The sequence below is a fragment of the Zosterops lateralis genome (genome assembly GCF_965231275.1).
Source record: "Zosterops lateralis genome assembly, chromosome: 2".
In the NCBI taxonomy this organism is placed as follows: Eukaryota; Metazoa; Chordata; class Aves; order Passeriformes; family Zosteropidae; genus Zosterops; species Zosterops lateralis.
The window spans coordinates 25407575-25435315 of record NC_139763.1 but is presented as its reverse complement, the minus strand read 5'-3'; the positions used below and the strand labels follow the sequence as shown (position 1 = coordinate 25435315).

Sequence of the window (27741 nt, the reverse complement as noted above, 5' to 3'; positions counted from 1 at the left end):
CCCCGCCGGGCGCAGCGGGCCGGGAGAGGGGCGGGAGCGGCGGCCGGCAGGACACCGAGCCCGGGCGCGATGAAGAAGCCGGACGGGAAGGTGGTGCTGCTGGGGGACATGAACGTGGGCAAGACCTCCCTACTGCACCGCTACATGGAGCGGCGCTTCCAGGAGACGGTCAGCACCGTCGGCGGCGCCTTCTACCTGAAGCAGTGGGGGCCGTACAACATCTCCATCTGGGACACGGCAGGTGAGCGGCTCCCGGCGCTCCCGGCGCTCCCGGCGCTCCCGGAGCCCGGTGTTCGCTGCCCGCCTGCCCCTCTCCTCCGGCTCCCTGGGGGCGGCTGCCCGCGGCACCTCCGCCTCCTGAGGTGCTTGGGGCTTTTCTTTCCCTACTTGTGGCTCGACCCTACTGTACGAGCTGCTGGTGGGAAGGATTGCGGGGGCTGGCCTCGCCGGGACAGCCCTGCTTTCCGAGGGGCGGCGGGCGGGAGGTGCAGCCGGGACCCCGCGGTGCCCGGGCGGCGGGAGCCCTGCCCGCTGCTGTCACCCTGTCCCGGCACTGCCCGCCCGGGCGGCGGGAGCCCTGCCCGCGGCTGTCGCCCTGTCCCGGCACGGCCCTGCGGACAGTCCCCTCCGTCACAGGGGCTGGCCGTAGGGCAGAGGCTGGAGAGAGTCACGGTTTTGACGGGCTCTAAGGGGCCTTATAACTGCTCATCTCTGGTGTTTTCGGAATTGCTTTGCGAAATGTGGATGTACGGGGATGATTGCGGTGCCTGGTTGCTTTCTTTTACCCGAGTAGATGGCTACTGACTACAAGCCCAGTCAAGAATTAGAGAGGTTACAGCTGCTGTTCATCCCTTCTCGCTGTGCGCTGTTGGGTTTGCTCTCAGCTGGTGTCAGGCTCCAGACGGTGCCCCTGCCCGCCCTTCAGACGTGGCGTTCCCCCTCGGCCGCTGTAAGGAGGGCTCTGGTGCACAGAGAGCAGGGGCTGCCGGCGGTTCCTGTCGGGGACGGCAGCGAGGGGCTGTCTGTCTGTCTGTCTGTCTGTCCCGCTGTTGTGGCAGCAGCACCTCCTGACGCGGGACTGAGCGCGGGTTGTGGTTTGGAGGCCTGGGGAGAGGAGGTGGGAGAGCACGGGCTGGAGAAGTGGTTTGTGGTCGCAGTCATATGAACGTCCTGCTCTTTATAACTCAGTCCGGAAGTACCCCTCTGTCATGTAAAGGACCGGAGTGTCCTGCTAAATTCAGTCAGTGGATGCTCTTGCCTTTAAGTTGTTCTTTGCAAATATAATCTTATCCCTTTTTTTTTATTATTGTTTTGTTTTCATGTTTAGCTGGATTTTTAAAACTGGTTAGTGGCAACGTGAAGAATACAGGTTGTATGTCCTTGTGAAACCTGTGCAGCTGCAGCATCGTGCAATATTCCAGTTTCCTCTTGATGAAATTTGGGAGGGAAGTTCATTTGCTGCGTCACTTCATGTCACAATCTAGTCCAATACAGCTTTTCCTGTGTCAGGAATTGAGAAGGAGGAAGGGGAGAAATGAAACTGCCAAAAAGTTATACAGAGCCACTTTTGGGAAGTGTTTAAGGGAGGAGGGGTTTAAGAGCTTTTTCTTGCATTTAGTAATCTTTTACTATCATGAAAGCTCTCTACCAGTAGCTCTATTTTAAATATACTTTTTAGGTAATTTGCAGTAATTTTTTTTTTAAATCTACTTTAATTTTGGAATTGATGTGTTTTACTGTGAGGAGTCTCTTGTGGGCAGTTGCTGCTTGTTTCTAGTAAGCCAGAACCCTGTGGGTGATTAGCAATGGGCTTTTTTTTCAACAGAAAAACTATCTGTCTTGGTGAGATTGTTCCTTGGTAATTTCCATTACACCCTTCTAGTTTTTTTATTATATATAATAAAATAAATCCCTCCAAGGCTTTTCTGCTGGTTTTAGAGCCCTTTTTGTCAGCTATTTATTCTTACTGTGGTATTTTATTCAGTGTTAATTGAGGAATAAGGTTGTATGTGGAATCTTCCGTCTCTGCAGCTTTCCAGGTTCCACATACACTTAGTTTTATGTGGAATCTGGAAAGCTCCAGAGGTGGAATCTCCCTGTGCCCAGTGAGACACCCAGGTGATATCTGTCTCAGGACAGTGCATGTGTTCAGAGCTCAACAATCACTTCCCCAGTGGCCACAATTCCCTCTGCACCCTGGAGCAGGGCCACTGCCAGTGCATAGCACTGCAGTAGGAGTTCCTGCTGCTCAGCAGGACTTCTGGAGCAGAATTACTGAAGCTGTATTTGCAGAGCAACAGTTGAAAAGTGTTGCTGTATTGTACCAGGGCGGCATAACATGTCTTCCTCTTTCTTCTCTGTCGCTGGAGTTAGTACTGAGCCTGGCTGTCCCTGCTCTTGTGTTTCAGGGGCAGGCAAGGGCTCTTGCAAGTGTCTCTGTTGACTTGTGCTCTTGCAGAATGATAGACATTTCCAAAACTTGGTTAGACTGTTGGGGCCTCTGGGTTTTCATTTATTAACAGCTCTCATTAATCTTGGGAGAAATAGAAGCTCCCAGGGCACATATGTGCTTTCTGCTGTCCTGGTGAAGAAGTAAGGGACCTTGTTGACACTGTAACTCTGGTGTTAAGTCACAAGGGGATTCAAAAGTCAGTGTTATTTATTTGTATATTTTTTTGTTTGTTTTGTGTGGACCTTATGCTTTTGCTGTCCTCAGTGTGTCTGGAGACCTTGGTTTGCACTTCTTATCTCTCTGTGGTCTCACTGTCTTATCTCTACCAGGTGAGTACCAAGTAAGCTTGGAATGTGTAGTAAGGAGGAGTTTAAAATTTAGCTTTTTTGTCTGTTTATTAACCTGATGTTGCTGACTACTGAATTCTTGTGAAGCAGTTATAGAGTTATCCAATACTGATACATTGTTTTCTTTAATTATGTATGTGTAGATAAATAGAGAAATCCAGCAGCAAACATTCATCCAGGAGACTTAAAATTCTTTAGCACAGCGATGACAAGAACATGGATCAAAGTTTGCACCCATCTCACCTACCTAAATACTGAGTCCCAGCTCAGGATGTTTGTCTTAATACCTCAATAGCACTTTATACCGTGCCATGCATACCCTGTTTTTTCTAGGCCAAATCTTCCATATTTCTACACCATATATATATTTATATATTCCATATACACACCATATGTATTTTTGGCCTAGAAAAAATAGGTTATGCATAATAGTAGCTACTATACTAGTTCAATACACAATTAAACAAGGTAAACTGGAATACATCTTCGTCTTTAATTTTCTCAGTTCGTATTATATTTAGTATGTGAATGTATGCTTATTTTTGTTGTTGCTTTATAAGCATTAGTTTTGGGACTTATCTCCATAGAAGTTTACATTTTACTTGCAGTTCAGATTGTATGGTTATTTGTTTTTCTGCTATGGGGTAGGCATTTGGCTGTAACAATGCAAGTTTTGGTACACTGAAGCTTCATTCTTGTAATACAAAGTGATGTTAGTGCACACTTAGACTTCAGTGCTTGATGAGAATATCTGCAGCAGTAGTGATGGATCAGAAGTATGTGTGGATACTAGTACTAGATGAGTTTAATTGCTGATTTTCTGACTTATTTAAATTGTATGTCATTTTCACTAATCACTCTGTTGATTTTGCATTACTTCCTGCTCTGAATTTAGAAAAATCTTGTTTTCCTAGGAAGAATTAAATTTGCTTACCACAGTGCTTAAATATGCATTTCTATGTTATCGTTAATGAAATCAATGTGCACACCTGACCTGTTCTACCAAGTTAGATTTGAAGTGTAAATCAGTTATTCTAGAGAGGACTCTTAGCTGTACATACACACCCCTTCTTATCTTGGAAAAATCAGCTGCTTAGTTTAGTGTAAACCTTTCATGTTCTTATCCACAAGCCCTGTAAAATGGGTGTGCAGAAGTTGTCAGACTTGATTGTTTTTTTATGTAAATGCTCATGGCAAATAGTTCAACATGTCCTGTTTTCCAGTTTGATGATTATGAGAGAAGTTATTTGAAAGTTGCATTCAAGTCAAGGAAACAAATAAGCCACAGATGGAGGAATATTGGGAGAAGTATCATATGCTTGCCATGTTTCAGAGCTCTCATTTTCCTAGCCATCTGCTTTTGACTGTTTCTCCATTGTCAGAGGCTTGGATAGACAGTCTTGTGTCTGACCTAGCATGGTTGCTGTTGTATTTGAGGTTGGTGCGTCAAAATTTTTACTACTTATATTGTGATGCAACAAATTACATCTGTTTGTCTTCTCTTTGGATCAGTTAATTCAAGGGAACTAAAAAAAAAGAGCATAAACTGTACACTTTTAGCATGTTCTAAAGAATTAGTTTGCTGGATAGAGGCCTAGTCTCTAAAGCATTTGAGTACATGCTTTGAGACATTTGTACTAATTTTTGAAGTAGTATTTTTCTGAAACAAGGTAAGTAAGCAACAACATCAGCGAGAAAAGCTTCCTCCTCACGCAAAAGATTTGGGGTTTGGACACTCAGGATGTCAAAGCTATATATTTCTCTGTGTGTATATACGTATATGTATTTTCTAGGCAGGGCTGACAGCAGCTGCAGAGTAAACTAAAACTTCCTGCTGGGTGCTGATGGTAGCTCAGAGCTAGCATGTAATTTTTTTTGTCTGGCAGCACAAAACCTCCTGAAGTTTTGAGGGTCTTGGTCCTATTCCACCATTAAACCTGGAATAATAATGTGTGGTGGCTACAGCTAATGATATGGTAGGAATCTTTTGGTTGGCTGTTCAGGCATATATTCTGATGCCTTGGTATTTCAAAAGGTAAAACTTTTTCTGTATGCTAGATTTCAGTCTCTTCAGGTTGACATTTGTTCATCTGACAGGTAAGTGGTTTCTTAACCCCAGCAGCAAGGTTTCTTAATTATTAGTGGTCATGTCTCCTGTGTTCCTGGCATAGTATTAGAGCAGTCAACCAGTAAATGAATGACCGGTGTTTTAGAAAGTTCACATCAGGATCTCTAATTCTATTTTAAGAGGCTGAGTTTTGAATTTGCCAACAGATATTCATGTAGCATTATAATGGGGAAACATAAAGGTTAACTTTATGGAAAGCAAACTTTCCTTCTTTTCCTTCTCATCTTGAGCCATCTGTCAACCAAGACTGACTTGATTTTTTTATTCTGTGAATACTCAGCCATCAGTTCATATTTTTAAATCTTCCATCCATCTAGTTTTACCTGCATATATATGTGTGTGTGTGTGTGTGTATATATATATATATTTATTTTTTTTTACCTTGTCAGAGTTAGCATAGTTAGGGACAGAGGAGATAAATATAACCTAGAAAAGACTTTTCTGTGCCTTGGGTCAGCTGCGGTGGATCTGCCTAATGAGTGCTTGCTTACATCTTTTGTGACTGGTTTGCTGATGTCTGATGTTATCAGTGCTGGTGAGCACGTGTGAGTTGCTCACAGCTTCTCATCTCTGACTGCTGGGGTAAGCTGCCTGTGCTGAGTTTTCTCGGGCAAGGTGTCAATGTTTAGCTGATAAGATGTGTTAGATTCCCCCAGTAAAAAGGATTAGGTTCGTCTCTTGCTTAATTTGGCTTTAAGGTTTTTGTGGGTTTTGTTATTTTTTTTCCCAGAATTTATCTGTGTTGATGAACACTTCCTTGTGCACACTGAGCCAAATAATGTCTTGAGCTGAAACGTCCAAGTCTGATTCCCTGCTCTTTGTGGTTTTACCTAAAACTAAACCTTTAAACCATATGACCAAGAGGGACTTCTTTGAACTCTGACAGGCTTGGTGCTGTGGGGAGGCTGTTCTAGTGACTGACCACCCCCTCAGTGAAGAATCTTTTCCTGATGTCCAATCTGAACGTCCCCTGATGCAGCTACACTCCACTTCTTGGTAAAGGCAGTGACCCAGCTTAGTTGTCAAGAAAAACCTGAGATGGAGTGTGGCTTGATCTTCAGAGTGTGAGATCAGCCCAGGAAGCTGGAACTGAACAATATACAAATTGTCAGTAGGTAGGGAGGAAACATGGTCATTCATCATATTGAAACAGAACAAAGTAAGAGGAGCATTTAGGTGACATGTTTTCTCACAAGTGAACACTGATAGTAGCTACTCTCTGATAATATTCTGGTTTTGACTTTTGGAAGTAGAGGATTACAGCAGGGCAAAAGGAGCTGCAGGTAAGATGGTTGGGTAAGTTAGTTGAAACCAAAGAGGGCTCTGATGCGTATGCCTTTCTGCACCTGATGAAATTCTGGCAGTGGTTGGAGTTGGATGTTGCTGAATGTGTAGTGAGGTATCTTTGGTTCAGGAGGTTTCTTGTTGGAAGGACATAGGGGATATCACCTCAGAAAGTGTCTTGGGCATCAGGGACCACAGTGAGGAAGGCTGTTGAGTATGTACCTGCGCTCAACAGGTGAGAACTAAGCAACATAGAAGTTGGAAATAATGCAGAATAAAATCCACTAAGTTTGTTGCTGGTGAGTCATGACTTACTTGGGGGCCAGTTATTAACAAGAGTCTTTGATTTTTAAATTTTTAAATAAATTTTTAAAACATTTTATTTTCCTTCTGCCCTTGGGAAAATTATTTTGCAGAATATTATGTTGGTCTCAGTTAGTTGTTCATGATTGTTGTATGTAAAACAATGATGGCTGAGGATCAGTGCCTCATACACACAGTGTGGTTTCCTTGAGATTACTGTGTATGGTTATAGGCTATATATTTTCATGTCTTGAAAAGGGAACCATAAGAGTGAAAGTTTGAAGGGACAGAAATTCCTGAAGAGACCTCACTGACAGTGAGGTCTGTACCTAAAGCCTCTGAAGCAGAGTCAGTGGAAGGAGTAAAAGTTTAAGCTTTAGACCATCCCTGAAAACATGATTTTGTTGTTGTGAAACAGCATACTGGATTTTTTTTTTTTTTTTTTTTTTTTTTTTTTTTTTTTTTTGCAATTAATGTTTCCTGAAAAGAGTAGAGTAACTTAGGATGTGATTAAAAATATGAAGAAATAATGAACTGCCTGGGGAAAGTTCCTGGAGGAAGTTCTATTTTCTGTGTCCAGCAATTTAAAATACAATGATACACAGTGTAACCTCGAAGGTAACAAATCCACTGCAGCTGAAAGTGCTTTTACATGCAAATTAAGTAAAAAATACAGAAATACCTTGTCAGATGGAATTGTGAAAAATACATATCACAAAGAAACAGAAGACAAGAGTAACACAGTTTATTCAGCTGTAGCTAAGTCACTTTATTGAAAGCAGAATTTTATTTCTAATGTGTAATTTTAGTACTGACTTGCAGAGGCAAGCTAATGGGGAGGTTCTGGCACCTTGTGAGTATTTGATGCAGGCTAAGGTAAATGTTGTTGTGAGCCTCTGTGCTACCTCCTGTGTTCCAGCCCCCACATTAAATCCCCTCTTTGCATGTGGCATTTAATAATAGTGTGTAAAGTGACTGAGCTGTTCTAGCCTGAGTGGGAAAGTACTCGATGGTTCGAGTAGGACTCTCCCTGAATAGTATCAGTGACCCGAGATGTGCGTCTGGCTGAAGCTGTCCAGGATCCTGCCAAGGCTCCACAAACGTGAGCAACTTCGGCGTCCTCAAGAGGACTTGAGTTTGTTTGAGTTCTTGAGCTGACTGAGTATGCCATTTTTTAAGGTCACAGATTCTAGGCTGGAGCAATATGAAGAATCTTCCTAATGAAGATGCCTCTGGCATTGCATTCTTCTTCCCTGGTTACTGAAGGAAGAGGTGTATTTTGCAGATGTCTGTCAAAATTGACTTGACAGCTGAAAGATTAGTTTAAATACTGTCTGCTTTGTGACAATACTGAAAATGTATGAGGGAGGGATATGTGAACAAGAAAAGTGGTTAGTAAGACAATGTAAAAGCAGTGGCAAAGCTGCTGACAAAAATTGCAGCTATATGGAAATTCATCTTCCTGGTGGATCAGGAGCTGGTGATAGGACAGACTGTAGAAAATAAGGGCATCCGAGAACTGGATTATTGGCTTCAGTTGAACTGGTGTCCTAGAGGGTATGTACAAAGGCATAGGTGTTCTGGGCAAGAAAAGAAGTTACCAGTGCCCTGTTGCATTCTCAGTTTGACTTTGTGAAATGTATACGTGAGCTGTCTAAGAAACAACGGCTCTTTCAGTTTTAATGTGAGGGGAAAAACACAGGGATGGGATGGGAATTTTTTGCCAGTAGTCCTCCGCCTAGTTGAGTACATAGTGTTGCACAGAACAGCAGAAAGCTTCATAAGCTGTAATGTAGAGATGACACATTGAGTCAACTGTGTGTGTGGCTTTTTTTTTAAACTGAGATACAGTCACATTCTGTAATGAAAAACAAATAGGTATTTAAAAATAGTATTGTATGTCTTGGTGCCTGAACTTAGGCAGTCAAGGTTGTGTGTCTTTCTGTTGACTATGCAATTAACTTTTGCTTTTGGTTGGAAGGAAGGGGACAGTGGATACTTAAAATACACGTGTGGGGCAGGTAAGTGGTTGCTAGTTGTTATACAATTACTACTTTGAGTGATTTTGTATGGTGAGTACCTTTTTAGTTTTACCTCAGTACATGCACATTATGGTGACACAAATATCAAAACTAGGGAAACTCACAAGAAGCCTCACAGTGCCTTGGCTGAGCTGATACTCTATGGGCTAGTTTAAGTATCTTTACTTCACACTGCAATCACATATCCAGATGAATTGCTTGCTTCACTGCAATTGCTGTCTCGTGTTGAAGCCGCTGGCCATGTGAGCTTCCAAGTGGCAGTGCAGTGTTTTACTGCCTGAACTAAAGGTACACTTAGTAATCCGTCATCTGGGTCACATTTTGCTATTGCAAAATAGCCAAACAAATAACCTTTGTTTGGGTCTCCATCTAGAAAGACGCTGAGTCTGTGGTGTGTATATTTGGAGCCATTAAAAATTGTGGAATGGAAAGAATTATTTTCTCTTCCAAGTCTGAAAGGTTTCCTTTCTTTCAGGGAAACACTGGGTACAACATCCAAGAGGTTGATCAAAAGGCATAAAAGCTGGGATAAATTCCTTTTCCTGTGCTTGATTAACTGTCATTTCATATTCAGTACCTGAAGATATGCCTAGGAAGTGAGATTTCAGGTTGATGATTAAACTTAACTTATGCCAGTGTGCTGCAGACAGCAGAGGTGGTCAAAGGAAGTGAGTGGGTTTTTGCTCTTAATTTGGATTCTTAACATAAGTAATTTGCTATCCTACATCACAGGAGATTCAGGAGAGCTTCCTTTAGGGCAACCAACTCAAACATACAAGATCTCCACACCTACCTGGGTGTGGAAAGAAACAAATCTAGAAGAGTACTTATTAACATGGCTTTTAAAGAGAGAGAGATCATTGGATGTGTTTGTGAATTTTCTAGTATATCTTTCTATCTCTTAGGAAGCACATGAGAATTGAACTTGGCTTTGCATGGGCTACCAAGTAGCTATTCATGGAGGATCCCTGCTGAGAGCCTAAAGACCAGTGTGAGCATTTGATGTAGATACTTCTCCTTGTTTCCACAGCCTTTCCTTTTAATAAAATTACATACTTTCTTTACCCTGTTACATAGCATAATATTCCTAACTACTGTTTTTTACTTCAGGAAATTCTTACAAAATAGAGAGAAAAGATATTGTGCAGTTGTCCAACCACTTTTACATACTTAGTTTAAAAATAATGACCTTCAGTACAGTTGAAATAAAAGGAAAATTTTTGGTTTACATTCTGCAGCTGATGACTACTTATGAATTTTTAGGAATTTATAATATTCTACCATATATATTTAAATATGTGAGGTTTTGTTGTGAAAGGCCTCAAAAATTCAGTTTCTGTTCTTCATAGTGGTGGGATCTGTGTTCTGGGCATATAAATCTCTTGTTGTTCTTTTCTTAATTGTTGAAGGTAGAAATAAGGGTCTTGATAATATTTTAGAGGTTTATTTGTTTGTTTTCCACCTATCACTTGCTTTCAAAATTTTGGTTCATTCAGAAAAGGGAGAAATTACCAGAATCTGTAGTGGTTTATAGTTACAAAAGTAAATGAGAGAAAGCTGTGTGTATTTGAGTCAGCATCTTCCAAGCCTCATGAAAGGGATCATCAAATCTTGTGGTTTCCTGCGAGACTTAGGTGTTTTAAAACAGGAAAAAAAAAAAAATCCCCACTGGTATAATGAGTGAATTTATTTTTTCCCCCTTCCTGATATAGGCTGTTGCTTTTTAAAAAAACCAAATCTCTAATTTTGTGAAACTAAAAATGTCTCAACTGCTCAGCTCCTCCAACCCCTACCAATATGATTGCCTCTTATTTTTATGACTGTCTTTAGGATATGAGTTTTCCTTCTTGCAGCAGATAGCTGTATATATGACATTTGTATTGTTTCCCTTATCTCCCTTCCTGTTTTAGTGTTTTGTGTCCTTTCCACATTGTCCTGTTTGACTTCTTTTTTCACTTCAAGTCCTGGAACCACAGTGGAAGCGGAATATTGGTGTCTGTCTTCTCTTTGCGTGAACACCTTGTGACCTAGAGATATTGCCCTAATTATGAAAGAAAAGGATGCAGTACAAGCAAATCAGTAAGCAGTTCCCTTTCTGTAAGTAGCTTTCCCTCTTGGCATGAGAGTTGAATGGGCAGACATTGGACAGTGTTAACTTTGCTCTTTGTAACTTCCTTTCTTCAGAAAGTTCAGAATTGAGCTGTTTATGATTTTTAATGCTACTCCCTTTGTACCAGGATGGAGAAGAGTAATGAGATGAGATTATATACCATGCCTCTTGTCTGATTACAGTTTCTTTAATTCTCAAATTAATGATCCTAAACTGTGGATATTAAATATGCTCTTAAGTGTGTAGGCAGAGAAGCTGGAAGTAGAATTAAAAGGGAGAAGTAGTGCTGGATATATAAAGGCCATTTGTTTATCTTGGTTAGTATAAGCTCTGAAAACACAAGTTGAACATTCTGTGATAATTTTATCTTAGTGATTTGAACAATTTTTAAATACTTTCCCATAAAACCCAGGTAGCAGCACTGCATCTGCCACAGACTCCCACCTCTGATACTTGCTGAAGGCAGCCCACTGGATAACCGGAACTGCCTCCTGCTTCTGACAAATATGTAGAAGCACCCAGTGAAAAAAATTTCAACTGAATAGAAACTGATGGTTGCTGGTAAGGAATAAAGCAGTTATAATTTTCTTCAAGGTTAATTATGCATGAATTCATTGCTTGTGTTCTTAGTTGAGATCCTGCCTACAAATCATTGAAAATGTTGAAACAAATCATAATGAGTGAGCCTAATTTTATGTCCCATGTTATTAATATGAGTTTCTATTCAAAAAATAAACCAGTAGATTTTTTCATTCAGTTTGCAGGATCCTTGGCCTTTATTTCTACACATTTAGCAAGTTTAAATATTTTTCAAATTGCTTGTGAAGGCTGGTTTGAAATTAAACTCAGTGTTACAAATCAGGAGCTAGCATATAGTCATCTATTGTCCCTCAGTTCCATTTCCCCAAAAGATGATTTAATCTTAAATAAGAGGCACTTGCCAAGTAACTGCAGGGGCAGACCAGCTGTGGGTACCTGCTGTTGGTCTGGTAACCAGAGCTTCCTGAAGCATTTTGAACTACTGTATTATTTGTTATATGTGCAAGAATCATTCCTCACTTTTGAAACATGTGACACAGAAGGTCACTTCTTGCAAAACAGCCTGCCAGCTCTCAAATATGTTTTCATGAAACCTGGACTCTGTTTTTTGGAATGTGAATGTTGTGATGCCTTTCCTTCACCCTCCTCACCTAGTAGTGATCAGTGATGAATACCAGCATTTAGCTGCTGTCTTGCACTAACTTCAATTTTGTAAAAGCTAGGCCTCTAGAAGTGCTTTTAGTTCTCTTCTTACTTTCCTCTACTCCTAATCAACCTGGAAACATACTAGTAGGATGAAAGACTGATGGAAATAGTGCTTGAGGTGCTGCCTATGTATGAGCCTAGTAATTAATTTTATCTTCAAAAGTAGTGTGGCCAATATACTTCCAAGGATCGTGCACCTACAGCCTCTCTGGGGAACAAGCTCCAAAGCTCTCCTGTGGGTCTGTGGAAGAAAGCTAATTTACTGTGTTACTGTGTGTGACTCCCATTAGGTGGATGTACACAAAAGAGTTTACAGCTGCTTCTTGGTGGTTTGGCTTCCTATACATGGGAAGAAGGGAAATGACTGACAGCCAGGATGCAGAAATACATGTAATGTGTTTGGGATTAAAGTGGTAATATGGAAAAAGAAGAATGTTTCTAAAAGAGTAGAACATTTAATTTTATGTATGGTTGGATACAAAATTTAATACAAAGAGGGTCTGCAATGAGTAACAATAAACATTTTGTCATCTCTAAAATGTAAATTCCCTTAATTAAGCTGTTTATTAAGTTTATGGTGTTTCCTCACTTAGAAAATGGTATGGTGTATTGTACTGTTTGACTTGGTATGTATGTAGTTAACCATTCTGCAAAAAATCCTATGGGGAATTTTGATTTCAAAAAAAGGAGATTGTAAAGAGCTAAGGCTATAGCAAATTATCTAATGAGGAAGTTAAAAAACCTAACTCAGCTTAAAACAGGAATAAAGAATGAAGAAAAACAGGAAGAATTTCTTGTCTTTGAGGTACTGAGCAGACTCTGACTTAACAATTCTTTGCTGAGAGCTGACAGAAATGCTGACGAGTGGTAGAATTTCAGAGTGCTTACTGAGATACATTGAGGAGGGCAATCTTAGCTAAGCCCCAAGCAGCCTCTTGCTTCCTCTGCCCCACTGGTATGGGAGAGAGAACTGGGGGAGTAAAAGTGAGAAAAAAATTGTGGGTTAAGACAAGGACAGTTTAGTGGGTAAAGCAAAAGTTGTGTGCGCCAGCAAAGCAAAACAAGGAATCAGTTCCTCACTTCTCCTTGGTAGGCAGTTCAGCCTTCTCCAGGGAAGCAGGGCCCCATCATGTGTAATGTTGAGTTGGGAAGACAAGTGCCATCACTCTGAACATCCCCCACTTCCTACTCCTTTCCCTCAGCTTTATCTGCTAAGCATGACACCATGTGGTGTGGGATATCTCTCTGGTTAGTTTGGGCTAGCTGTCCTGGCTGCATCCCAATTTCTTGTACACCCCCAGCCCCCTCACTGGCCAGGTGACGTCACAGAATCAAATAGGTTGGACAAGATCTCTGAGATCAAGTCCAGCATTTGAGCAGCACCATGTCAGTTAGACCATGGCACTCTGTGCCATGTCCAGTCTTTCCTAAAACACCTCCAGGGACAGCCCATTCCAATGTCTAATCACCCTTTCTGTCAAAGAGATTATTTCCTAATATCCAACCTAAATCTCCCCTGATGCAGCTTAAGTCTATATCCTCTTGTCCTGTTGCTGGTTACCCAGGAGAAAAGGCCAAGCCTCACGTGGCTACATCCTCCTTTCAGGTGACTACAGAGGGTGAGAAGGTCCCTGCTGAGCCTTCTGTTCTCCAGGCTAAACAACCCTAAGTCCCTCAGCCACTCCTTATGGGACATGTGCTGTTGTCCAGCTCTCCCAGTCCTTTCCTGTTGGGCCACTTTCCAGGCATTCTGCCCCCAGCCTGTACTGCTCCCTGAGGTTGTTGTTGCCAAGAGCAGGACCTGGTCCTTGTTCCTGTTGAACCTCATGCCATTGTCTCATCCCATTGGTCCAGCATGTCCAGGTCCCTCTGCCAAACCTTCCCACCATCCAGCAAATTGACCCAACTTGGTGTTGTCTGTGAACTTGCTGGTGGTGGATTCAATCTCCTCATCCAGATAATCCAAAAAGATATTAAACAGGACCAGGCCCAACACTGATCCCTTAGTGGCCAGATGCCAGCTGGATGCAGCACCATTCACCACCATTCCCTGGGCCTGGCCACGCAGCCAGTTCTTAACCCAGCAAAGAGTGCTCCTGTCCAGGCCATGGGCTGCCAGCTTTTCCAGGAGTGTGCTGTGGGAGACAGTGTCAAAGGCTTTGTTGAAGTCCAGGTAGACTACATTGTCTTTCAGCACATAGGGATGGCCTGCTAGTGTGTCTTTAAGTTTCTTTCTTATGGTACATATTGGTTAAAGTATTCTTATCTATTAATTAAAGTTAAAATATATATTGAAATATATGAGGAACAGGAAATTTTCTAATACTGTGCAAGTGCTGCTCAGCAATAGCTAAAATATATCCCTGTGTTATGTATGCAGTTTCCCAACTCAGGAGCACAAATCCCAAAACGCAGCCCTGTACTGGGTACTGTGAAGAAAATTGACTCTGCCCCAGCCAAACCAGCACACCAAGCTAATCTGCCAACTCCTTATTGAGCAATATCAAACATCTAGTAAGTGTGGAGTGACCTCCTGGCCCTGCAGTGCCACTCAGACTGTTCTAAAGTGCACCTGGCCACGCATTCCTGCCTGAGCTAAAGACCTGCTTCTCAGTTTGAAGAGCAAGCTTTGGGAGAGAGTGTGGGCTTTGAAGGTCTCCTTTGAGTGACTCTGAAGTTAAGGGCCTGGCAACACCCTCTGCTTGGAAATTGTGTAGGGGGGTGGGCTCATCTGCAATGCCTTTACCTCTGTGGAAAGGAATTGTAAATTAAGGGAAAAAGTATCAGTTTTCAGGTACTGGAAAGAAAAACCATCTGCTTTTAGAACTCACCCTGTGGAAAATGAATTGTTTTCAGTAGGAAGTACTGTTCTTTTAGAAGATGAATTGGTGTTTCAGCAGGTGTTAAAGCTGAAAAGCTTCTCCCACAGGCCAGAAGCAGATGCCTTGCCTAGGTCAGGTTGTTGTACAGCCTTGTCCTGCAGCTGCCCTCTTCGTTATTCACTGCTGAGCAATATTTGACCATCAGGTTCTGCTGCTGCAGTTAAATGTTCAGTGATATTGCTTCCTGCAGGGCTCTTTCAAAGCAAATCCAAGGTTTCTTTTCCCCCACCTCCTTATGATTTCCTTCTAATCATATTTTCCTTAAGGAGAGCTGCCAAATGATCACTTCTTTCTAAGCAGCAGTTTCAGAAGGATTTCACATCAATGCATTTTACTTACTTGGACTAAATTTCTAGTTTCATTCTTGCATTCCTGCTCTCATTTCAGTAGAGGCATATAGGAACTTCATAAATTTAACTTAATTAGCTTAATTTAGCACCCTGTCACATTTTCGATAGACGTGGTGTTGATGCTAGATTTCAGCTGGAGTTTTGGTGGAGCATTTGCTCATAGACAGGATGGTAATGTCCCATCAATCTGTCTTGCCCTCATTTCTTTTGCCAGATATCAGTGTTTAAATAAAACATTTCCCTTCACAGCTGTGACATTTCAGAGAGAAACAGTTAAAAACTGGTGTCATTTTTTCAGTTTGTGTTGAAGGTGCACCTTGGTACGCTTGCCAGTCTGGCAGGTCTAAGATTAGTTCTGTTATCTTTTACAAGGCACTCCCTTCCAGATAGCCAAAAATACCTGAAGTGCTTGAATCTTCTGGGGTTTTCTCTTTTTTCAAGAAATAAACAAGGTACATCAAGAGAACTAAATAAAATTAACGGCTTGAAAAAAGTAAATCCAGCTAGCTAAAAGTAAAAGTTACTCAGGATTGTAGAGATATCAGTGGAATCTTTAGCTACAAATAGGGGTTTTTTAAAATGTGAGTCTAGCCAAAGTTTTTGTTTGCAAAAACATGCTATGTAGTATGGTTAGGAGGTTTTCTTGGTGTCTCTATGTAATGCTTTGTATTGCTAGACATAATGTGGTGAAGTTTAAAGCTTTGGATAGAAAGCATTTTTGTGTTTTTATGAAACGTGATAGCTTTGGGTAGAAAGCATACTGGTGTTTCTATGGGAACATCTACTTTGAAATTAAAATTCTTGTGAGTTTAGAAGCTCAGTCTTAATTTCATTACTAGAATGGTAAGTTCTGATTTATTCTTGACAGCAAGAAAAACAGTTTTGCATTTATTTAGCAGAACAAATTCCAGATCTTCTTTTGTTCCAGAAAAACTGAAACTAGTGGGCTAAATCTTGTAGATAATAGGAATCTTCTCTGATATTTCTTGTCCTTTATATAGGCATTGTGCAGCTGAAGGCATTGCTGATTATAGAAACCCTAAATATGTTTTCAGTCCAAAGGCACTGAGTTTATAAGTCTCCTTATAAAAAGACAATTGCAGCTAGAAATATACATACTAAACAAATGTATAAAGCTGCAAATGAAGAGAGACTAATGTTATGGGGTGCTGGTAACAGGTTAAGCTAGATTCATTGGGCAGCAGTATGTTTTGCAAGGTCCATTGAGTTGGTAGCAGATGGCAAACCAAGCTCTTGGTACCTTGTGCTGTCCCAGAACCTATGGGCTGTTCTGGAAAGTACAAAAAGTATAGGGAGAGATAAAAATAGTCAAGAATTTAAGTAATATTGTAACTTCAGTGAGATTGTTTTTACGTTCTTGGTAATAAAATAATATGGAAAGATGGGAGAAAGGAGCTACAGGTAGGGTTTTTAGTTTAGAGAAATATGCCAGAGGCAAAAAGTCTGTGTGAGAAAAATATTAATTTCTCTGGCCTAACAAGAAGGAGGTTAAGTCATAGGGGAATACCTTTTAGAAGGAGTGTGGAGTTTTTCTGGGGTTTGGGGAGTCTGATGTTTTTTAGTTTGGTGTTTAGGGGAGGTGGGTTTGTTTTTTGAACAGATTACTTTGGGAAGCTAAAAGTCTATCAAAACTCCGAATCTGAAAGCTGAACTCCAACAAGCTAATTGGTGGGAAACTAACTTTCCTTTTTTTACTTTATAGAATACAAATTCCTCTTAAGGCACAAGACAAGGACTGAGTGAAATTCTATCATCTTTATTATGCAGGAGGTAAAATTTGGATGAAGGTTACACTTGGTCTCTGATCGTGCTCTGTGAATGTTTTTTTCATTTATGATTAGTTTTCTTTCCTCTTTTATTCTCTCCCATGTAAACTTGATCTCCTCCTTTCATTGAGTGTGTCTGACAGGTTTGTCATTGGGAACCAGAAATGCAAGCCTTCACTACCAGTTATGGAATGAAAATGGACAAACTACTCTTCAGGGCTGGACTAAAAAAGTTTCTGGGAATATTTAAACTAATTCATGATTGAATAATACAGGATTTGACAAGATGACTGAGGGATGTTTATTTTATTTGAGCTGTGGGTGAGAAGGCTTCATCTGTGGTAATTGGCTTTTTTGGATACCTCTGGGACTCAGAGTGCTCTGCAGGATGTAACTGATTGGCACCTATGTAAGCTGCTAGGCATCTGCTTTTAGTTTAGCTGCCTTTAGAAAATTAGGCTTTTACTTAAAGGCAGATTCTCCATGAACTATCACACCGTTAACTGTCAAAAAAACCCAGGAGATTTTTACCCATGTTTCAGTTGTTGGTTCTTTGGAGGTGTGCTGTGAATTAAGCTACATGGCTTTTGAGGCATTTCTTCAACACATCAGAAGAATGTGGTGACTAGCCTTTTAGTTTGTAGCTTCTACCAGAACATGCCTAGATTGATGATCTTCTTGGAGAATATGAAATAAAAGTAATCTGCAGCAAAAAAATCCCCATTATTTTCTGTTTTGTAATTCTTATTAAACAGGGGTTTGTATGTGCCTCTTTGTAAAGAAAATAACATTGCAACAACCCATCTTCTTCAGATAATGCTCAGATGATCCTGTAAATCATTAACCACATCTTGCAGAGTTTGACATGTGATGTGCAGCACGCCACGCTGACATTCTTGCATAACTTCTCAGTGTGCTATTTGTCCTAACAATAAAAGGCCCATTTAAGTGAACTTCTTTGGAAGAATTGTTTTATGTGAATTGTGCCAGAGTACCACTTTTGGAACGTTAATTGAATTGATGTTCTAAATAAAAATTAAAGAGTCAGTTAAAACTGCTTGACCTATTGGTATACTTCAAGTTTAACAAGGGAAAGATGTTCTTAGAAAGGTCAGAGGCATAAAGATGATTTTTCTCTCAACAAATCAGGGCTTTGTTGAGTGGATTGGCCTATAATCATTCTGGGGGTATATAGCAAGAAAGAACATCAGAAAATACAGCCAAAATAAAATTATGAGCACTTTTAACTGGTGAAAACCATGAAGAGAACCACATTAATAGTAGTGCATGCTGTCGTTTATTTTAGTCATTTAAGATGAGATGGGATCCTGCCATCAGGTACAAATCTTAAGGGCAGGTGTCAAGATGGTGAGGCCAGAGTTTTCAGTAGTGCCCAGTGTGATGAGAGGGGACAGAAGGCACGAGTCAAAACACAGGAAATGTAACCTAAATATTAGGAAAAACTTCTGTACTTTGAGTGTGATAGAGCACTGGAACAGGCTGTCCAGGGAGATTTTGGATCCTCCTTATCTGGAAATGTTCAAAACCTGCCTAAAATTATCTTGTGCAATCTGCTCTAGGCAAGCCTGCTTCAGCAGGAAGGTTGGACTATATGATTTTCAGAGGCCCCTTCCAACCCCAACCATCCTGGGATTTGTGTAATTTTTCTTGTGAAAATGCTCTAAAAAAACAATAAGCTTGGATGTGTAAAGAAATATAGAGAGCATTACTTTTAGCAAAGTTACGAATCCTTTCTAAGGGAAGATTTATCTTTCCAGAAAGTCAGTAGAATTTTAGTGCAAAGTCTTCTATGCATTTTGTATTTGTTGGTCCTTGCTGAAACATATCCTTCAAATCTTATTTACGGCATATTAGTTAGTTTTAGTTTAGTTGTTATACTTTAAGGGGAGAGAAAAGTAGTAGGCTAAAAGAAATCTGCATAAATCTTTTTTTCATTAAATGTATTACTATTCTTATGTATAAAGTATAATGGAATTTCCATTTCCAGTAAGTGATCGCCCCATTTTTCTTTATTTCAGATGCCTTCTAGTGATTCTTTTTGTTTATAATTATTCTGAATTAATTCCTTTTCCAGACACATTGATTGTGGTGGGTTTTTTTTTAATTTGCGTAGCAAAACAATTTCTGCTTTTGGTACCCTTTAATAAGGCAGAGGAAGAGTGAGCTGCATTTCTTAATGCACACGGTGGGTGCTGGTTTAGACCAGCCTTCTGGGGTAGATGTCTTCTCTTGGCAGAATCTTAATAGCTGATTTAGATGCCCAAAAGGATGCTGGCTTTGTTATGTAAAGGAATGGAAATAAAGGATGAGTTTTATTTTTTCCCTTGCATATTATATTGAAGACAGAATCCGTAGTAAAAGGCCTTAATGCTTGGTAATGCTATTAATTTCATCCAGCTTTTCCTGAAACCTGTTGTAGATTTTCCTCTTATTCCATGGGGAATATATTAATATCTGTTAAGTATTCTTGCATAAGTTTGGTTCCAAAGAGAAAAGATAAGATTTATGCTCTTTTAAAGTATGTGCTTAAGAATTAGCCCTTTCTCACAGCCTTTCACTTAATTATCTCTGTGTGTTTTTCCTAAATTTTTATTTCTATCATAATTTAAATTCCCTAGTAACAAAGTTTACATGTATTTTTGGATGTGTTTTATCCCAGACACTGTTGGATCACTGATGGTAGTTTAGTAGTCTTCTAAAAAAAAAAAAAATCTCTCTTTACTATTATTATTTATGTAGAAGGTTGCAGCTTAATCTCTCAGGATAAAAGTCTTACTGTGGAATCATAGCTCATAAATTTGGGATTATAGTGCCAAGGCATTTCCTGTTTTATCAAAACTTTCTCTGCTTCCAGTTAGATAGCTAGTTGAATTTTCTTGAGTAACTTTATCCAGTTGTCCAGGTAAAAATCAGATCTATTACATTGAATTTTTAATATTGGATAGAATTCTATTCTATAGCCTGCTGGTGGATTGTATAAAATTTCTGAATGTGAATTCAGCAGGAACTAGATTATAGTGACATATGTAATTTATGTAACTTCTAGATCAGGAAAATAATGTTACATTCCTCCTGTATAACAGCACGCTGCAGTCTCGAGATCTGCCTTTTATTTAAATGTCATGGAGTAAAATGTATTAGAAAGCATCCTCTGCTTCACTGCTTACAGTTCATAAGACTTTCTCATCTGTGGCAGTCAGCTCAAATACATTGTTGGCTCCTCTGAATCTGAGACTTGCCCCAATTGGGATATTACAATCTTTTTTATGGGAAGAGATTTGTAGCACTTGGAACTAGTGTCCAGGGTATATTTGCCTTCCTGAACTCCAGCCTTCAGGGGAGGAGAAGCACCTCATGCAGTATATTTCCTTTATCTATATAAAAGCAGCAGTATAAATATCTAAATGCTGTCAGGCTTGGCTCTTAGCTTTAGATCTAAGCTTGTGAATAACCTCAGTGTATGCATACGTTGGCAGGAAGAAGGAATCGTGCAACATGATGGTGCTTTTACGTGTTTTTGTGTTTTAAATCAGAGTGAAAAGAAAAGTGTTACAAAGACTGAAGTTGTGTTAAGTGCTTCTATTTATTTTAAAATTGTTTTTAAATAACCTCCATTTTCCAAGACCAAGCCTGAGGGTGTTTAAGTAATTAATAGAAAATGATTGTGCAGTGTGCAAGTTCTCGTCTTTCTAGTCATTGATTTTTAGTCCAAGAGGCACATTTGTTAGTGGAAGTGTGGTATTTCTAGTATGACAATTAAAGCTGACTGGAGGACAGGACTCAGTTTGATCCTGATTTCTTGTCTTAAGTGGGAAGTGAATGATTGCTTCTGGTTCACGTGGGTTGTTCTCTCACACTGAGCTGCTGTTTTGCAGAAGGAAATTTAGCAGACTAGAATAATTCATGTTTGTAGAGTGGGGATATTTGCAGGGTCTTGGCAATTTCAGAATCCTTAAGAACTCAAAATATTTGCTCATTAAATAAAAATTGCATAGATTAAGGGAAGAGATGATTTCTTTCACAGATTTAAGTCTTCCGTTTTGAGATTAAGATTCTTGAGTTAACAATTCAGAATAAACCTTGTTTAGAAATGGAGTAAGCATGTCTCAACCATGTATTACTTTGAGCCCACTTTCTTGACTGTTTTTGTTGTTTTCTCTTGGAGAGCTGTATTAAAGAATTTTCCTTTGTTCATTGTTCCCTTAACCCATGTGGTTGTTATTTTCTTCCTCCATGTATAGCTCTTTCTACTTTAAAACATGCAAGTAAAGCCCTTTGGGTATTAAGATCACTACTCTTTTATGTTTGTTATATTCTGCTTTGGCCAAGGCATACATATCTAATTTTAATAACTTAAATAGAAGCTGCTAAAATAGGGCACAGTTCATGCCTTGAATGTTGATGCATATCTAAGTAATGAGCATAAACAAAATAAACGTCATCTTGTTTTTTAGCAGAACTAGACATCTGTTGCTTTCTGAAATTTCAACATACGCAAGTGTCATCTATAATGCAGCTTTGTGAATGTATAATACTGGGTGAAGGTAGGGCTTAAATGAATTTTATAGCTGCTCAACTGTAATTGTTTTTGTGGTTGGTGGTGTTTTTTTTCTGAGGAGGAGTAGGGAGGGTTATGGTGGAGGTTTCCATTGTTTGGATTTGTTGGTTTAATTATTTAGTTTCTCTCCCTCTCAGAGACTTTCATTCTTTGGGGAGTTTTGTCTTGAAGAAAAACCAAATGTTGGCATTTTTCTGGCAGATCAGGAAATCATGTATTCAGACAGCTCCTGGACTTGTAGAAATTGGACTCTGCAGTGCTTTGTGACTTGTCTTTCCACTAATTTCTACTTATATCTTCCTTGTTAATCCTTTGGAATGGAGAGCTTTATTTTTATCCCCAAGTAACCACAGGTGTAGTCCAGCTCTTAACAAAGCTCCTGACTTCAAGGGAAATATGATAAAACCACCTACGAGAAATAAATACCAATCTTGAACCAAGGTAATGGAGAACTCTGACTTCACTGTCAAAACTTAACAGCCTGACTCATATGTGGGCTGGAGAATTTTCCTGAAACCTTCAGAGACCTTTATTGTTTGTTCTTTGATAGTCTTACATATCTTGGTATATCTGCCCAAGTAGAAATGTCAGTTCCTAGCAAAATTGTTTCCCCTGATGTCCTTTAAAGGGTCACAACTTTACTGCCTTGACTGTGAACAGAAAGAAATGTTGTTCCCCTTTCAAAAGAGATCTTTGTCTAATCTTGTGATTGTGAAGATGTTCCTGCTGAGGTAACTCAAGAGCATAAGGGTCACCCTTTGAACCTTCATCTACTGCAGCTGAATCCTCAACGCTCATTTTTTTCTAATACTGATTTCTGTGCTGTGTCACGGGTGTCATACTTTCTCTTTTCTTTCCTCTTCTAGCCATCTCCCTAGGGTGCAGTTCCTGTCCCTCTCCGTGTACACTCAAGTTCAGACTCCTATAAAGCAGAAATAGAATCTGAAAGACAAAACCTAGCTGATACCTTGTGTTTCTGTTAATTCCTATGTACTGTTCAGATTACAGTACTGCACAAATCACAGTGAAAATCCTTGGAAGGTACCTGAAAGGTACTGAACACTTCCTGAACAATTCTGTGATCTTGTGCAATTTTAATGCCTCTGTAGCCCACCTTTGTGTACTCTTCCCCCACTACATATTTACCTAAGGAGCTGAGTTATGCTGCTATTCAGACTGTGATATCAAAGTAGAAACAGTACTTTTTTCCGTACTTTATTGAAGACCTTTTTAGTTCTTTATTATTCCTTGAGTTTTATTCCCTCCAGACTGAAAGTAACAGCCTGTTTTACATTCTTGTACGTGCTCAACACTGAGAGATTTAAAACTTCTTCTGATAGAAGTTTTCTTGAAAGAGAGTGTCTGTGTGAGTTGTGCCACTTCAGAAGTTATGGTGAAGGCCTTTGATGAGGTGGTAGGTAAAGGAGCATTCAAATCTGGCTTCTGCTGTCATAAAAAATCCATGGTAACTTCATGGGCTACTTTGGATGCCACCCTCAGGGGCCATGGGCAGGCAGAGAGCTCCAAGAGCAGCACTGAGGTGCTGCTGTTACTGAATCCCACAGCTGAGAAGGGATTGGGATGCTTGGATGGGCTATGGTCCCATCCAGAGAAAGCATTCACAGGGGCTGTTGCCTTCTAGCCAAGAGGTCAAAGTGCAGTAGGGGGCCTCATGTTCAAGTCTTAGTACACTTTAAATCTAACCTTGCTCATTTGTCAAGCCAGCCTCTTGCAAGGTCTGCTTTTCCTTTTATGGTACTGAGGTCCATTTGGCTCAAAATTCTTTGATTTGTTTAGGACAACCATCAGAGGACTTTGAAAAAATCTCATTGGTTGTGCTGCCTCTGAGTGCCTGAAGTCTCCAACAGGACTTCATATATTTGATGGAAGACCTTTGGAAAGCTAATGGTGCTGCAGATAGAGATACAGCTGTAGGGTTGTTGAACTACTCTAAACATGGCAAAATATAAAGATGAAAATGAAAATTAGTTTTTGGTTGCTTGGTTTTCAGAATTTTCCCTGATGTTGTGCCTTTGTTGTTGATTTGGTCGTTCTTGCAATTCCTTTGACTGCAAATTATTTGATACTTCTGTCACTCTTCTCTACTGCCTTAATTTTTTGGAAAAGGCAAAGTAGTTTAATTGTTGGATTTAGGGCTTATCATTTCATTTAACTAATTGTATTAAAAAAAATGTGGTTGGAGTGAGACCAGATGGGTCCAGAGGAAAAAATAACTGACTATAAGAAAGGGATGGCTGTTCTCATGCACTAAGTTTCTCATCCTAATGTCTGATACTTTTTTTGCCTGATACCTTGAGGACAGATATTAGTTTAAATACTTTCTGTAGTTTTGGGGTTTTGCTTCCATATTTAGGGTTTTTCCAGCCCTTAGGTGTCAGAAGTGGTCTGTGCAAGGAAACTCCTGCAAAAAATACATTGTGCAGTTTTTTCTGCATTTGATTGTGCTGTGGGGGTGAGCAACGGAGGCTATCCATAATTTCTTTGATGAAATTAATCCCTGATGCAAAGCAAATTCTTACTGTTTATTTCCCCCTTTCAACAATATATTAGTTGTAGAAGTAGTCAGTTGGTAGTTGCCATGTAAAAGTGTCATGGTTTATATTATGCTGTGCAAGACTAGATTAGCATACAAATGCCATAAAACAAGTAATAGTATTGTTCTAGTGTTTGGTTGCTGTAGCAAACGATTCTGGGGGCTGCATTTTATGGCTTAGGCATCTGAAGTGAGAGAACAGGGGGCGATACATGCTCCACTGTGGTTTCCAGATCAGAGTATAATCAGGGTTCGGGTAAAAACAAAATTGATCATGGTGCAAACTTTTATTGAAAAACTGGGGACATTTAAAGATGCAGTTGCAGTGCAACTGAAAATACAACTTTAACATGAAATTGGAGAAAAAAAGCATAAAAGGACTGATATCCTCCCTCCCCTGTATCCCAGTCTCCTTTGCCCTTACTCAATATACCTAAACAAGGTTATAGCTATTCTTTTTTTTTTTTGTAAACCTCCTTTTTTCCTACCTCCCAGATCACAAGTTAAAGAATTTCTTTTGGTGAGGGAAAGCAAATCAGAGGTTATACAAAATTGCACTGAAGCAATTTTCCATAAAGTTTGCCAAATGATTTTCTGAATGCTGTTCATTGAACTTTTGACCTTTACAATGTTACATAACTGCTATTACCAATTTTTCACTTTCCAAGAAAGTATTTAAATTACACGCATGTTTTGATGTGTGACGGGAAAGTAACTGAGGAACAACTGGTTATTTTTTCCTCAGCATTAGGCCTGAATTTATAGACATCTGTTTCTACTCTTTTTTCCAATCCTTCACCAGCCTGAGAGATCCCACAATTTTTCCTCATGCAAATGTTTTACATACTTCTGAGCGTTTTCACCAGCTTCCTTTCACCCCTCTTTATAGTGAACTCTGTACCTTTCCAAACCTGTTTCTCTGGCAGTTACCAGAGTTTCACTCAGTGTTAAAAGTGCAATGAGATTTGGATTTCATGTTCTAGCATGAGGTTTCCCAGATCTGTTTTACTGATACTGATGAACACTTTGTCTCTCTTCTGGCAGCTGGGGAATACAGTCCTGATGTTTGTTGAAAGACTTACTGCCATGACTGTGCTGTTCCCAACTGGAAGTAGATTCTGAGTTCTTTTCACAGTGTGCGTGTTCATGTGCAGATGTGCTTTCCCAGTGTGTGCTGACCTGCATTTTTCAGCATTAATTTCTTCTGCCTTTCCTATTCCACAGTCATTTACAAGGATTTCATGATGAATCATTGATGATGATGAAATAGTTCATGGTGGTCAGTAGCTTTGTGCAGAAGATAAATGTAACCAGATCTCTTCCAGATTTTCTATAAATGAAGGCTCTGTGCAGAGGAATTGTATGAAGAGAGTTGGCAAACAATGTTGATTTTTAAATGTTCTTAAGCATGTAGTTGGCTCTTTTTTCTTTTTTTTTTTTTTCTTTGTTCGTTCACACTTATGTAGTGACCTAAGGCTGACTCTGATGGCTGGTTGAAATCTAGCATGTTTCATCTTTTTCTTGATACAGTTATGGATAGTAAAACATACAGCATATTCTTCAAGTAGCAAGTATTTGGGGAAAGTAGCAATTCTCTGTAGGAAGGAAAGCACAGTTTGTCTTCTGCCTCATTTCCCTTAGTCCTGTTGCAACTGCTGAAGAACATTATTGCTTCCCAGGATTTAAAGAAGAGTCAGTTTTTTCTTCCAAGAAAGGAAGTTGCAGGACACCATTAAGGTTTATTTGGAGGTGCTGGAAGATAGTCTCTGCATGAGGAGAAAGAAATGTTTTAACTGTTGGTTATTGAGCAATGGCCAGGGCAACCTAAAAGATAAATTTCTCTTAGACTGTGTTAGGATTTTCTGTATATGGTGTTTTTAATACTCTAAAAAATATGTGAAAACTAGTAGTGGGACAGATGCATATCGCTACAGGCTGGATATCACAAGAGACTTTTCCTGTAAAGCCAGTGTACCTGGGAACTGTGGGCATGTAGCATCAGTGGGCATGTAGCTTATAAAATCCTTCAAAACCTAGGAACAAATGGGTTACTGATTTTGATTCTGATTTCTGAACTAGAGGTACTTGAAAATGCATGGTGGATTTACAGGAGGAATAAGTTCTAGCGGGACTTGAAACAGTAGAACTTTTTTGTTTGTAATTGGTGAAGTAGATGGATGGGCCATCTGTGGGTGCAAGCAGGGTAGTAGTTAACGTGACCTAAATCAACTAGCATGCAATTTAATAAAAAAGAAGCCAGGGTGGTTTTTTTGCTCTTTGCAAATATGAATGCTGCATGAACTTCTTCATTCACTTGTCCCTACAGATTCCCTTCTCTGAGACAGAGCAAGCAGTGAGCAGAGCTGTTCTGTGGCACTGTTGCTCTCTTATGGAAAAACAGAAGGAAAAACCTGAAGGTGCTACAAATAACACATTTTTACCTTCACAGCTTCATCCAGACTTATAAAATTGGTTTAAAATTCCTTTTAAACTCTCTTACTTGGTTAATAATGTGTTTTCCAGCACACTAACATTTGTTGTGTTTAAACCTTTGCCAGGACGGGAGCAGTTCCATGGCCTGGGGTCTATGTACTGCAGAGGAGCGGCTGCTGTGATCCTCACGTACGATGTGAACAGCCTCCAAAGCCTGACAGAGCTGGAAGAAAGATTCTTGGCTCTGACGGACAGTGCAAGTGCTGACTGCATTTTTGCTATTGTTGGAAATAAAGTTGACCTCAGCGATGACTGTACTTTACCACCGGATGAAAATAGACCTGAGAAGTCTGGTGCCAGCTGTGGCTCAAAGGTGCAGAAACAAGTCCGTGCAGAGGATGCAATTGCACTCTATAAAAAGATACTGAAATACAAAATGCTAGATGAGAAGGATGTTCCAGCAGCTGAGAAAATGTGTTTTGAGACCAGTGCAAAGACAGGATATAAGGTGGACTACCTCTTTGAAACTGTGTTTGACATGGTAGTCCCAATAATCGTACGGCAGAAGGCTGAGGGGCCACCGCAAACCGTAGACATCACGGACTACAAGCCAGCCAAAAGGACAAAATCAGGTTGCTGTGCCTGAACCATCTATGTGACATAGCAAAGGGGAGGGATTTTTCACTCCAGAAAAATGAGGAATAAGAACTGCTTGCAGTTGATCAGAAAGGAAAAGTCAAGGAATAAATAGACTAAAATGGTGTATGCAAAAAACCAAAAAAAACCCCCCAAGCTCAACTAAAAACCACCCAAATAAATCTTCTGACTATTAAAGGCTTCTGGGAAGCTCTTTGTATAAAAAAATGAGAATATGAGTGAACTTATGGAGTAAGATTTGCCAGTTTCCATGGACTCTGAAGACAAATGGTGTGTTATTACAATGGGTAATGACAATCATTTGGACAGATTTGAAAGATTCTGATTTTTAGTGACTTGCCATTTCATATTGCATATAAATGATCTGTGTACTCTTGAAAACTTTCATATGATGATTTTCTTTTCCCTTACAAGTCTAACTTTGGAAGATTGAGCACACGGTACTTTTTTATTCTTAAGGAAAAAAAAAGAAAATTCAGGTATATTTATATTTGTAGCTAATAAATCAATTGCAATCTTTTCAATCTTTTTATGTCAGACATGACAGTGTATGATTCAGAAGCTGAACTATTAAAATCACTGTGGATA

The 27741-nt window shown here is 39.9% G+C and overlaps 1 protein-coding gene across 1 annotated transcript; it reads left to right on the top strand.

Annotated features, from left to right (window-relative positions):
- RAB20 (RAB20, member RAS oncogene family) lies at positions 1-27741 on the top strand. The gene is made up of 2 exons (XM_083855398.1): positions 1-241; positions 26622-27741. Exons 1-2 carry the CDS (start codon positions 70-72, stop codon positions 27140-27142), a joined length of 693 nt encoding a protein of 230 aa, XP_083711524.1. The 5' UTR covers positions 1-69; the 3' UTR covers positions 27143-27741.

Bases quoted from the DNA above. Each gene is read 5' to 3' on its own strand.
- RAB20 (XM_083855398.1), top strand. From the start codon at position 70: ATGAAGAAGCCGGACGGGAAGGTGGTGCTGCTGGGGGACATGAACGTG. The intron at 242-26,621 runs GTGAGCGGCTCC...AACCTTTGCCAG, and splicing joins CTCCATCTGGGACACGGCAG to GACGGGAGCAGTTCCATGGC.